At 38.8% G+C, this 13,326-nt stretch overlaps 2 protein-coding genes across 2 annotated transcripts; both read left to right on the forward strand.

Annotated features, from left to right (window-relative positions):
• The first annotated feature begins 819 nt into the window (after nt 1–819).
• On the forward strand, nt 820–8,774 carry adipor1a (adiponectin receptor 1a). The gene is made up of 8 exons (XM_073468608.1): nt 820–888; nt 2,584–2,803; nt 2,884–2,997; nt 3,778–3,949; nt 4,096–4,282; nt 5,701–5,888; nt 6,009–6,202; nt 6,962–8,774. Exons 2-8 carry the CDS (start codon nt 2,657–2,659, stop codon nt 7,088–7,090), a joined length of 1,131 nt encoding a protein of 376 aa, XP_073324709.1. The 5' UTR covers nt 820–888; nt 2,584–2,656; the 3' UTR covers nt 7,091–8,774.
• Nucleotides 8,775–10,322: 1,548 nt separating this feature from the next.
• LOC140998250 (uncharacterized) lies at nt 10,323–12,787 on the forward strand. Its single transcript, XM_073468467.1, has 2 exons — nt 10,323–10,823; nt 12,297–12,787. Exons 1-2 carry the CDS (start codon nt 10,403–10,405, stop codon nt 12,671–12,673), a joined length of 798 nt encoding a protein of 265 aa, XP_073324568.1. The 5' UTR covers nt 10,323–10,402; the 3' UTR covers nt 12,674–12,787.
• Nucleotides 12,788–13,326: the final 539 nt, after the last annotated feature.

Below are 13,326 nucleotides of genomic sequence, written 5' to 3' on the forward strand. Positions count from 1 at the left end.
GTGTAGTCTAGTGTACCCGGTTTTGCAGGGTGTGCACACAGGCGTGTACTTGATAATGGTTATTATGCATTAAAGAAATGGCTTAATGGAAATAATTAGCAATTAGTTACATAATGTGTTGTTTTGGGGACGCTTTTGACAACTGTTGCCAGGTTAAGACAATGAATGATGTTAACTTCAGACACACTGAAGTCCATATTGTATTTAAAAATAGAATATTTCAGTCATTTATGGTAAGGCATAAGACATATAGGGATGGCGGCCGGCCTGGCCTACAATCCCAAGGAGTAAATATATAATGGGTTGGGAATGAGACTGCAAAATATCAACTTTTCTTTCTTTCTCTTTAATTTTTGTGACTTTCACTCTGAATTATATCCCTAGGTATTCACTGCATCGAAGAGTTATAATATTTATGACAGTGCATTTCAAATAGATTTGATGTACAAGGCAGTCATACTGTGCTTCCTGTCTCTGAAGTTTATTACTTTAAAAAAATGCATAAGATAGACTTCATTTTATATGGTCTATAATACCATCTAAATAGAAAAACTGTTCTCAGTCATTAAAAACATATCTAACAATTATTTCTGCATTTTGAGATATCTCCCCAAGGAAACATGGTTGCTGATTTGGTATTATTATTACATAATCATATTTTCAAAAATGTATTATAACATTGTGCGTATTTACATGTTGTAAATCATTTTGTAAATGACACAAATGAAGGCTTTGATCAAAGATTATATAAAGATGTTCGTTTTTCTACGCGTGACGAGGTGCTTTTAATTTGGAAAGAGGACAGACTTCCGGAAGAGATCTCAACTTCCGGAAAGATTGTGTTTCGATAAATAATTCACCTTCCTGGTTTGAAGGCTACCTTGTCAGGTAACATGGCCATTTAAATTCATGTATATAGCAGATGACTGTACAGTAAGCTATCTAGATAACGTTATACGTCGGCGTCGTCGGGATGACTTTTGTCTTCCTGCTAGCAAGTTAATTCAAAAAGCAGTGTAGCCTGCTCGACTGGTTAGCGACGGCTCGGCGCTAGCTCAAAGGTAGTTAACGTTAGCAAGATGATATATGAGCGATCCGTGACCTGGCTGCTAACCTAAAAACGTATCCGTGCTTGTTTTTATTCAGTTGCTTTCTGTGTGGTGTACCGAACCGTACAAGATAGGATACATTTAGGTTAAGTCGTCAGTATCTTGCGGTTGTTTACATTTTGTACTCCATGTTCCGTCTGTGCTAATCAACATCCGTCTGCCAGGAAATGCTAAGCTTTAACTTGGTTAAACGTTTTGTTTGTGTTGTCAGCCTCAGCTCTGTATCAAATGCCAGTTTTCTGTCGTAGATCAGGATTATTTCACTACTACAATATTCGACCGATAATTTTAGCTGGTAATAAATCTACTCAAGTTTATCCGCTCCTTTGTTCTCTTGTTGTGAATGTGTGATCGATGAAACACAACAGATTTCACGAGACCCAGATTAATCACCAGCCATTTTAAACCAAAGAATAGATGTTTGGATACATGTTTACTAAAAACTAGACGGCAAATCTTTTAAAATAATAATCATCGCATTAACTGCAAATTATCGATCTGCAGTAACTGCAATAACACAAATATCCTTTCAATGTCATATGTAAGTCTATGAGGACTGTATGTATTGTACATATACTGCATCCACCAATCTATGCACATTAAACCATCTCTGTATTTGGAGCACCTTATTGCCAGTGATGCACCAATATGAAATATTGAGACGATCTGTTAATTGGGGCTGATACTGATTCAGTAACCGTTAGTGAGAAGCTTTCAGTTGAAAAATATAGTTCTCCAATGGCAAAAGCTTTGTTAGAGCACCTTGATAATAATAATAATAATAATAATAATAATAATAATAATAATAATAAGTCATGCTAACTTTATTTGTATAGCAAGAACAAAAGAAAATAAAAAAACAGACAACAACAGAAGTTACACATCAGGCATCATAAAAGGCAAAAAAAAATAAAATGAAATTAGAAACAGACATTAATAGTTAATAATAGATGTATTTGTTGTATGTGGCAATATAGCCTTAAAAACCTTTTGATAACCCCCCTTGATACTCTTTCAGAACCAGAATTCATGTGAAGTTCCTATTCTGCAGCTTTTGTATAAAGACTCTACATTATTGGAATTATTTATTGGCAGAAAGGTTATTATTGAGACGATATCAATAATGACATTTTCTCAATTGTAAGCCAACATATTTACGATAAATTGGCATTTCTACAATATTTATTCCAGCCTTTTTCTTCTTCTTTTTTTGCATTGCCATGCACTTACAACAATCTGTACAATAAGATACAACCTGACCTGTGTATAGATTGTCTTTGTTTTCCACCTATAATACCGATCATGTTTATATTTGGTTATCTATGTTTAGCGCAATGTCTATATTTGTGTCTTCCTGGCAATGTGCTCTCTGCAGTGCAGAGTGTATCGAGAGCTACCAAGAAGTGGAGTCACATTTCTTGTATATGTCAACATACTTGGCCAGTAAAAGTTAACTGTGATTCTGGTTCCTCAGGAGGAAATTGAACCATCTGTCCCATCTGAAGCTGAATACAGAGACTGTGAGTGGGTCATCAGGCAGTCTCCCTATGTCAGGCCGAAACGGGTCTGCAAGTGATGCAGACTGTCGGATCTCTGAGGACTGCCGTGTCCCAGATGTTGAGCTGATGGAGCTGGGGCCACTGCTGGAGGAGGGAGGGGGGCGACCAGCAGCGTCTAAAGGCGCCCATCCAGAGGTAGGACTGTTTCAGACGATTCACAGGGAAAAGTTGTTCTGGCTCTGTAGCTTCAGTGTTCTCCTGCAATCTCTCTAAAGGGAGCTGCGATGCTTGCTGATGAGGAAGAGGAGGATGATGAGGTGGGAGAAGTCCTGACCTTACCACTTCAGGCCCACCATGCCATGGAGAAGATGGAGGAGTTTGTACACAAGGTAAAATTGTCTTCTCAGGTTGATAAACACAAAGCTTGTATAGATTTTGAGCACCAATCCAGATCTCACTTGGCTACACTGCCAGGCAAAACTTTTAACTTTTGCAGGAACTGAAACAAACCTGTGCTTGAGGTTGGTGTGAAGCTCATGTCTTCCCGTCTGGCTTCACTTCCCCTTTCAATCCAGCTTTAGTGCAAATGAATGAACACAAGTTTCTATAATAACAAGTACTGATACACTTACTATAAATATAGCAGTAACTTCTGGTTCTTTGAACAGGGAAGTCAGCTTATCTCAATCAGACAGATTTGATTGTGATTGTCAAATTTTGGTTGGTCAACCATGAAATGTTACATAATAGGGTGAATGCGAGACTCTCCTGTTAAACCAGCATGAATATTTCATCACCCTGAAACTCAACTCCCTGTTTATCTCAGCAATGTTCACCAGGTCTAGTAGAGGTCTGTGGATTAGCAGTGGGGCTAATGCACACACAGTTGCAGATCTGGGTTAACAGCTACAACCAGGGATTAACCTGTGACTGCTGTGTAGTTCGAGTGAGTCATATGCAAGTGTTTTTTTTAAATTCTACATCAGACATTGGACCTGTGTGTTGTATAAGTGACATGTAAGTCACCATGGGAGACAAGTGTAAGCTTAGGGCCTGTGAAGTTAATAGCATGTTATTTTTGAGTGCCAGCATCATTTTTCCACTGTATTTTTACTTTTTAATGTTTTAAATGTTTACGTCCTTGAGTGAAACCTTTCCTTGTTTTTCAGGTTTGGGAGGGGCGCTGGAGGGTCATACCTTTTCATGTCCTGCCAGAGTGGCTTAAGGACAACGATTACCTCCTGCATGGACATCGGCCCCCTATGCCATCTTTCCGGGCCTGTTTTGGAAGCATCTTCAGAATTCACACTGAGACAGGAAACATCTGGACTCACCTGTTAGGTGAGAGGAATAAGCCTAACATACCATTTCTAAAAATTGTTGGATATATCGGGTTTTAGTCAGCAGATGCTAGTTTTGTTTACAGTGTCTGGATAGCTGTGGTCTCTTCTCTTGTCAGCTGTTAGTAAAACTATTTTCTCCCTCAGGGCTGATCTTATTCATTTGTCTGGGCACGTTAACCATGCTGAGGCCCAACATGTATTTTATGGCCCCGCTGCAAGAGAAGGTGGTGTTCGGGATGTTCTTCCTGGGAGCTGTGCTCTGCCTCAGCTTCTCCTGGCTTTTTCATACCGTCTACTGTCACTCTGAGAAAGTGTCTCGCACCTTCTCCAAGTAAGGCCTCACACCATTGCACACTTTTTCTCACACACTTGCCTAGGAATCATTTGTAAGTGTCAAAGTCTTTTCCTATTTTAGACTTACTGCTCTTGGAGCAGGCAGGTTTTTAATTTCAGGCATCAATATGTGTCTTTATCAAGGACGTGAAGCTCCAGCTTGCCATCTAGAGTTCATTGCAATTAATGAGGAATAACCCCACAGTTATTATTAAGGGCATAATGGTCCATAGCTCAGCCAAAACTAACTCCAGCTATACAAATTCACTAATACGGCGATCTGTATTAGTAAATTTGATTGATTTCACGAATTTACAGTGTTGTTATTGCTAAATGAGGTGCGTTCTCTCCTTACACTGTTCAGAGTTCATACGCTGACTTTTTAATTTCTTTAGAAAATGTTTCTGGCCCTGATGTACAATTGCTTCAGTCATCAAAAAGACAAATGACCATTAATTAAAAACAGAGAATCGTGTATGTCATCCATTAACCACAAGGGTTGGTGGTTTGACCCCTAGCCCCTCCTGTCAAGTCAGTTTTATTTATATAGCCCAAATCACAAATCACAGTGCCTATGGGGGGGTTCACGATTTTTCAATCCTTCTTCGGTGCTGACAGGCCCAGCAGGAGCAGTTCAGGGTTCAGTTTCATGCTCCAGTAGATTTTCCATAAACTGTTTTTCCACCAGGCCGTCCAATTCAGTTCAGAATGGTTATTTTTGGAAAGATTGTGGATGGTACCAATAGAACAACTCCATGATGTCCCATTTTTTGCTACCCCTCTGTTGAGGTTCCAGGCAACGTTGAGACATTACTCAAAAGTGGATTGAAAACACTGCAGACCCCTGGTAGGTCAGAGAGAATCAGAGTAACCAGAGTCATCTCGTCGTCTGTGCTCTGCTGTAGGATTCCATACCACATTCCACCAAACACTTTCGGTTTTGTGCCTTTGAAACCTGTAACAAACTGTGAAGCGAACTGGATTGGTTGGTGGAAACACAGCTTGTCAAATGTCCTTGAGCAAGAAACTCAACCCTGAACTGCTCCTGCTGACGCTCCCAACACTTTGCATTGCAGCTCTGCCATTATTGCGGGTGTATGTGAGGCATTGTGAAGTGCTTTATACTGATCTGTGGTTGCGACTGCTAGATAAGTGCATTTACTCTGGCAGACTGCTGTAGCATCAAGGTAATTTAGGCTGAATGTTCATTTATTGAAAAGACAACCTCAAAAATACTTAAAGACTTTTTCTATTGTGTTAATGTCTTACATGAGAAGTGAGTATAGAAATTTAACAACTATGACCGTAAAGTGATGTTGCTTCTTCCTGTGGAAATTTCAATAATCAAAAATCCACAGCAGGGTTGTTGAACATTTTTGAGAAAATACATGTCTCTGTGTCACCCCCTCTCTTCAGGCTTGACTACTCGGGCATTGCCCTCCTGATCATGGGCTCCTTCGTGCCCTGGCTGTACTACTCCTTCTATTGTTCCCCTCAGCCTCGACTTATCTACCTCACCATTGTTTGTGTCCTCGGCATTGCTGCCATCATAGTGGCCCAGTGGGACCGCTTCTCCACACCTCGACATAGACCTACAAGAGCAGGTACTTACCAGTTCAGGATAATGTGCTTGTTTTTAAATACAAATGTTTGTCCATTCTTTCAAAACAAAACACTAAATGCATAGAAAACACTGATAATGTGCTGTCCAATTCTTCTCTTAGGTGTGTTCATGGGTCTTGGATTAAGTGGCATTGTCCCCACCATGCACTTCACCATCGAGGAGGGCTTTGTTAAGGCCACCACAGTCGGCCAGATGGGTTGGTTCTACCTGATGGGTGCCATGTATATCACTGGTGCTGGTCTGTATGCAGCCAGGATCCCTGAGCGCTATTTTCCTGGCAAGTGTGACATCTGGGTAAGTATTTGATGTGTTCACATTACTTTATACATTATAAAACTAGGAAAGTCAGGTGATTAGTTGCGCAAACAGTTTTGGACATGAAAATTAAAAATTATATTACACTGCCATTTAATCTGCCTTTTTCCATAGTGATCATAATGCAATGCTTCACCTTTACTTTTCAGACAACAGATGTAAATATTACTGACATGAGTCACTTTGAAGTGTTTCTATTCCATTGCTGACACAATATCTGAGTTTGGGTTACAAATATCTGCTTTTAATTTAATGGAAAAGTTCTCACATGGTACACATTGTCTATATCCAAGCAGGAGGAACTTTTAACTAGATAAAATAAAGTCTAAAAATGGTGAAGTCTTGACTCAAATCAGAACCATTAAGCCAACAAGGTAATTAAGTTCTGAATTTGACCAGACAATCGATGTAGCTCAAGGTGTATGACGTTTTTCAATACTCGGTGTTCATGATACATCTCGCTTGCTACCAAAAAGAGTTTGAGGTTTCATACACAGCCCTTGTGGCAGTACACCTTTCAGCTGTGATTCAAAATAATGATCCTTCATAAGAGAGTGAAATCTTAAATCACAGCTCACTACACGCCTGAATGTTGATTTTTACACTATGGGAATAAAGAATGAGTCAACAATGGAGCAGTTCAGACAGAGGATATGTTTTTATTCCTTTGCTTGATCAAACACAGGCAAATGAGAATGAATGAAACTGAAACTTACACCTCTCTTTCCCTCCTTCTAGTTCCATTCTCATCAGATTTTTCATGTCCTGGTCGTGGCTGCGGCGTTCATCCATTTCTACGGGGTTTCCAACCTGCAGGAGTTCCGTTACGGCCTCGAGGGAGGATGCACAGATGACTCTCTACTCTGAGGGGCCTGACTGTGACTTACTCATACTTTTCTTTATAGCCTCACAATCCACACACACATACATACACACACACACACACACACACACACACACACACACACGTAAAATGCTGCTGGAATTCAATATATAGTCACTTATTGCTCCTTCTGTACTTCTGATTTGCGAACATCTTGTTTGGATTTGGTGGTCTTTCTGTTTGGCTCTTTTTTTGCTCCAATAAAGTAGCATTAACTAGCCATTGAACTACAGAGGGAATCTTCAACAGGCACTACTTCTTCAATACTTATGAAGCTTGAATTTTTGCATTTTTAAGTAAGATCAAAATAAGATTTTGACCAAAATCTTGTATTTCTTAGAAGCTCACTAGTATCCCCAACCTCTCCATAGTCTGTGACCATTGCACAAAGGGTACAGAGTGTATTATTTGTGCTGTAGCAGAGGGCACATACTGTAAACCATTCCTTTCCTCCCTACAAGTCCCCATGCAGATTAGAGGATGAATGTACTGTCCTCAAAGGAGTAAGTCGAGAGCAGATTTGTATAAGGATAATGAAAGTATACACATATGGTGTGTATAGGTGTCACCAGATGTTTTTTAACTCTGCTGACACTGATTGCGAAGCTGTCTGTTACAATCCGGAGGACCACCACAAACCCACCCATGTCCGCTCTGCAATAAAACATGAACTGTACTCTGAAGGCCCAGTGAATACTCTAAAATTTCATTAAAACAAAATAAAATGCATTATTATGAAAGAAACACGTAGCTTAAATGCCATAAGAATGATCTATAGATGTGTCTGAGTAACACAAACTGTAATCCTAATCAGAAATTCTACCCAAAATAAAGGGGTTTGATATTTAAACAAACTGAATTTCTCAGTTTATTTGAACTTTATACTGAAGTTCCTTGGCATTTTGATGCATTGTTTTTATTGACAAAAGTTCCAAACAAATGATTTCCAAATTACTTAATGGCTCAAAAAAAGCTGTCGCCGTGCAAAACAAATATAAGCTCAGTTCAGGTTAGACTTAAGATGATTAAAATGTTGAAGTGAAATGAACTCCCCTACCATCACTTTTCAGTCAGACAACACGTCATTGATTAATTTCTAGAGTTCCTGGGCTACGCACAATGTACAGATCTGATTAGGTCAAATTGTGTTTTTGTCAGCTAGAGATCTTTCTTTTGTGCTAGATTTCAGATGCAATGAGAGGTGTAAATATCAAATGCACCTTAGTGTACACTATTAAATTTAAAACTTTAAATCACCGTACGGGGTTTAAAATGTGTTATGTATGATTGATATAAACTTTTAGTATTCCTGTGCCTTAGGCCAACGGAAATGTTTTTAAATGAAACGGCCTATCTTAACAGTCAAGGGAGCTTCGAGGATTTCCAGATGTTGACTTTTCTTGTTTTCCTTGCCACATATACAATCGAATCATTATTAAACTTACAACTCCATTGATAGGTTGTATCAACTGCTGTTTAAGACTCCTTTTTCTAGATCAACTTATTCGAGCTTTATTACAAAGACTAAAACAATGTGTATTCTTGACTTTGTGTAATGTCCTGTGTAGAAAGTGATAAATCATACATTTCACTGAAATGTAAACATAAATATTTATTAATGGTAATCTTGGAAAATTATTGGAATAAATTTTTTTCCACATGTACAAATATAGTGTCTTATTTTGTCAAATGCATGTTCAAGGTTCTGGCATTATAAGAGGCTTGTGACAGCAATATACACTCACAAGAGTTAATATTGTTCTTAAAATGTAAGCCTATGGCATTTGCAAGTAACTGTGAGGACAACAGGAGTCATCGTCAACTGCTTATCACTTGTCTTCATACAAAATTGGCACTGTTTCATTGAAGTGTAGAGATCAACAGTTGCAAGCAGCTGCTGGTTGGAGATCACTGAGAGCAGGAATAGGATCAGAAAGATGTGTGGGAACTGTCTACATAATATAATTGTAACAAAATGGAAGATGATCCAGACTATTGAATAAAACATAAGTAGAAAGCACTCAGACGACATGCCTCCTTCAAGGCTTCACAATCATGTACTGTGTTTTACTTTAAAATAGCAAATATTTGGAATTTTGCATCCTGATCTATATTTGCATCAAACATGCTCAGTAGCCAAGTCCTATAAATATTAGGGTATTACACAATTGTGAATTGTGCAAAACATCAAGTGAAACAGACTCATGATCTCGATGCTTACTTTTGTTATATTTTATCAAAAATTTCACAGATGTCAACTATCAACCAATGCAAAAAATGCAATATATGACATAAACAAACTGCAAAAGGTCTACCCAAATCATAAACAATAAACCCAAACAATTGCTTCTAAGTACTGTAGAATAGCCTGCACATCCTTGTGCTTTTTCCCCAGTAGCCACAGCCCTTTTTTCTTGGTAGGCTGCTCTTGTTTTGTTGAATTACTTAATAAGAATGCTTCTTTTTGGCATTTCTGATTGGTTTGTTATCAGTAACAACATCTTATTAAAGTTTGAATGTCAAATCTAACCTTTGCATCTGTGTAACACTCATGATTATAATTTGCATTACTTCATGGCTTTTTTCCCCCTTTTTTTATTGCTCCCTGGGAAACTAGTAATATTGATATTCCAACTGTCCAGTTAAATCTGTTATTTGACAGTTAGTTACATGTTTTAATGATTTATGATTTTTAACAGAACAGAATAATAATCACCATTAATGTCTAGGGAACAAGATAAGCCTGCATTGTATTTTATGTGTCGAAACAAGACCTGGAGGACGGAAAGGGGAGGCTGGCCACAGAAAAAATTCTTTCCTAGGGTGGCTAAGTCATGACCCGCCTACTCTGCTTGTGATTGGCTAGTACTTGTGGCATTCATTGGTTAGATTTAGGTATGAGGACTGAGATTGGCTAGATTTCGGTTGATTATGTCACAGTAAGCCAATCAGAGGCAGAGTGGGGCGGGCCATGCCGTCGCCATCCTATGAAACAAACATGGTCTTCCCTTTCACACGTGAGCTGCAACCTTGAACTTATCCAGACACTGTCAGGATGAACTGTAAACTGTGGATGAATACAAATGTCCGAATCCGTTGGACTTTACCCGGCCATCTTAAACGGACTTTACTCTGCCAGCTCGTAGGTACACAGTCCGTTTAACATCCGATTGAGCCGACGTGTGAACAGAGCAGGTCCGGATAATTCCCAGTGATGGTGTTGGTGACGTTTCTATCATGTGAGTGGTGGAAAAAAAAAACAAGTGAGTCTCTATTATTCGACGAGGCCAACGAAAATGTCGACCAACTGGAGAGACGACGAGATTCGTGAACTTCTGTCGGTCAGGGCCGACGCCGGGATTGTCAGACAGATTCACGGCACAGCCAGAGACTCGGTTGTTTATGACCAGATCACGAAGCGGCTACACGAACGGGGGATATTCCGAGCAAAGGCGCAGGTGAACAACAAACTCAAAGCCCTCAAAAGACAGTACCACCAGCTCGTTGAACAGAATGGCCAGAGCGGAAACGAGCAACCAACGTGGTGCTATTTCAATTTGTGTGAGGCCGTCTGGGGCTCGAGTGGCGCGGGGAACCCTGTGGCTGTGGTCGGGAGTATGGAGACCGACTCCACCTCGAGGAGCCCGGAGACGCCCTACAGCGACACCGAGGAGAAGCCTCGAGTGTACGAGACTGATGTGTCCATCAACGACTCAGGTGAGGTCAGGGGAACAAGTACTCAGATGAAGTAGCAGCGATACCACTGTGTACAAACTGTTACGAGTAGAAGCAAAAAAGTATTAGTATTAAAATATAGGCTACATGAGCACCTGAAGTAAACATACTCATTGTGCAAAATGGAATCAGAATAGTGCTTTTTAATGTATTATTAATATGTTCATCACTTAAATGTTGAAGCTGCTAGAGATGATTTTACTACTTATTATAGTTCAGCAGCTGAATAGCTTGCAATGTTGTAAAAAGTCCCCCCCCCCCCCCCCCCCCCCCCAAAAAAAAAAAAAAACTTGAGTATAAGTAAAGATATCGTGTTAAAATATTACCTTGTTAAATGTACTTAAGTGTCAAAAGTGATTTTCTGGCAATAAACATACTCCAATATTAAAAGTACAAGCAAAAGTACAATTTACATACATGTTTATTTAATGTATAATGTTATCAAATAAATGTAGTGGAGTAAAAAATACAGTATTTGACTCTAAAATGTAGTGGAGTGGAAGTATGAAGTAGCAGAAAATGGAAATTACTCAAGTAAAGTACAAGTACTACTTAGTTACCGTCCATCACTGGTAGCTTGTGAATTTCCTCTCTGGGATCAATTAAGTTTTAGGTCAATCTAATATTTCATCATAATTTATTTCTTGAATATATTTTGTATTCTTAAAATCAAATTGCACAGTAACTAGTAACTAAAGTAGTGGAGTAAAATGTACAATATTTGCCTTTTACATTGCAATAGACTAGAAGTATAAAGCCCCAGAAAATGGAATTACTCAAGTAAAGTGCAAGTACCTCAACATTGTACTTAAGTACAGTAGATAAATAATACAATAATAAATTAAACCGCAAAGTAACAAGTAACTAAAGTAGTGGAGTAAAACCTACAGTATGAGTGGAGTATAACCTGCAGGAGAGTGGAAGTATAAAGTAGCAGAAAATGTAAATACTCAAGAAAAGTACCTCAAAACTGTACTTAAGTACGGTAGAGCTGCAATAATCAGTCGATTGAAAGAAAATGAATTGCCAAATATTTTCTGAATCATTGAAGACAGATTTCAAACAAAATTGTCAAACATTTGCTGTTTCCAGCTTCTTAAATGTAAGGATTCGCTGCTTTTCTTTGTAATTAATGACAATAAATGAAGAGTCTTTGGGTTTGGGCCTGTTGGTTGGACAAAAAGAAGCAATTTGAAGACGTCACTTTGGGCTCAGTGAAATTTTGTTGAGCGTTTTTCTCAAATTTGTGACATTTATAGACTTAACTATTACTCGAGTGATCATGAAATTAATTGTCAGATTTATAACTAATATAAAAAATACTTACTTGCACAGTAATTCAGGGATGCAACTAAGTATACTTATATTACCACCTTTTAATGCTCAGTATTATTCATGTAGCCTGGCTTTGTGTAACTGCTGTTTAACTAACGTCATTCTTGTTGCTGTTGTTAGAGTCATCCAGTCGTCCTCCACCTAAGAAGAAGAAGAGGGGGAGAAACCAGACACACTCAGAAAATTTTTCTGCTGAGATGAGGGACTTGATCAGTGAGATGGACAATAACGAAACCACTCGTCCTTCACCCTCAAGATCTTCTTGCACCTCAGATCAGAAGAAGAGACGCGCCATAGATGATGCCATTCTTACAAGATTGGCCCACCTGGACGACGAGAGACAGAAATTTAGGCAGCAGGACAATGAAGACTTTCGGTTTGCTGCAGTGATTGTTGACATGCTGGCTAATATCAAGCCAAAGCATAAATCAGAAGTAAAATTTAAAATTTACCAGATGCTATATGAGGCGGGGAGGGACTTCCCAAAAGAATCATGAAAGGCTGCTGCTTTTTTAGATTGAATATATTGTTTTACTTGATCATACTTGATTTATAACAAATGTCAACAGCATACAAAATACTGTAAATAAATGTTTTTTGTATATTCAGTATGTGTGGGTGTCTGTGTGGCTTGTTTTCCCCAAATATCCATCAGCAGTCTCTCGCCAGGACACAGGTAGATGTGTGAGTTTGTTTCGGACTGCCCTTGCAGTCCATAATGCCCTCATTAGAGTTATCCTGTCTCTGGCAATCAGTCTCCTCCATTCACCTAACAGAACCTCCCCTGATGCTGCTGTCCTAACTATTACAACCAAAACCTAAATTTAATTAAAAAAAAAAAAAACAGTTGAGTTTTTGTGGTTGTTTCTCTGTTTTTTTCATGATGCTGCAGGATTTATGCAACAACTTGGACATTTCTGGCATATTATATAGTGAATGTGATATCAGACACTGCATGAAAGATTTGATGTCAATGAATGATTAATAAATCACCTGGATAGGCTCAAAGCGAGCGTATATCCAGTGGGAATGATGCATTTCCCAGAAATCAAAATGAAAAGTTAATAATGTAATGGTAGAACATTGACAGGGGTCGTTCTGCATAACGAGCAGGTTTACCATTCAAACTTTTTTGGTGCATTTTGCTGGT

The sequence above is a fragment of the Pagrus major genome, chromosome 6 (assembly GCF_040436345.1).
Source record: "Pagrus major chromosome 6, Pma_NU_1.0".
In the NCBI taxonomy this organism is placed as follows: Eukaryota; Metazoa; Chordata; class Actinopteri; order Spariformes; family Sparidae; genus Pagrus; species Pagrus major.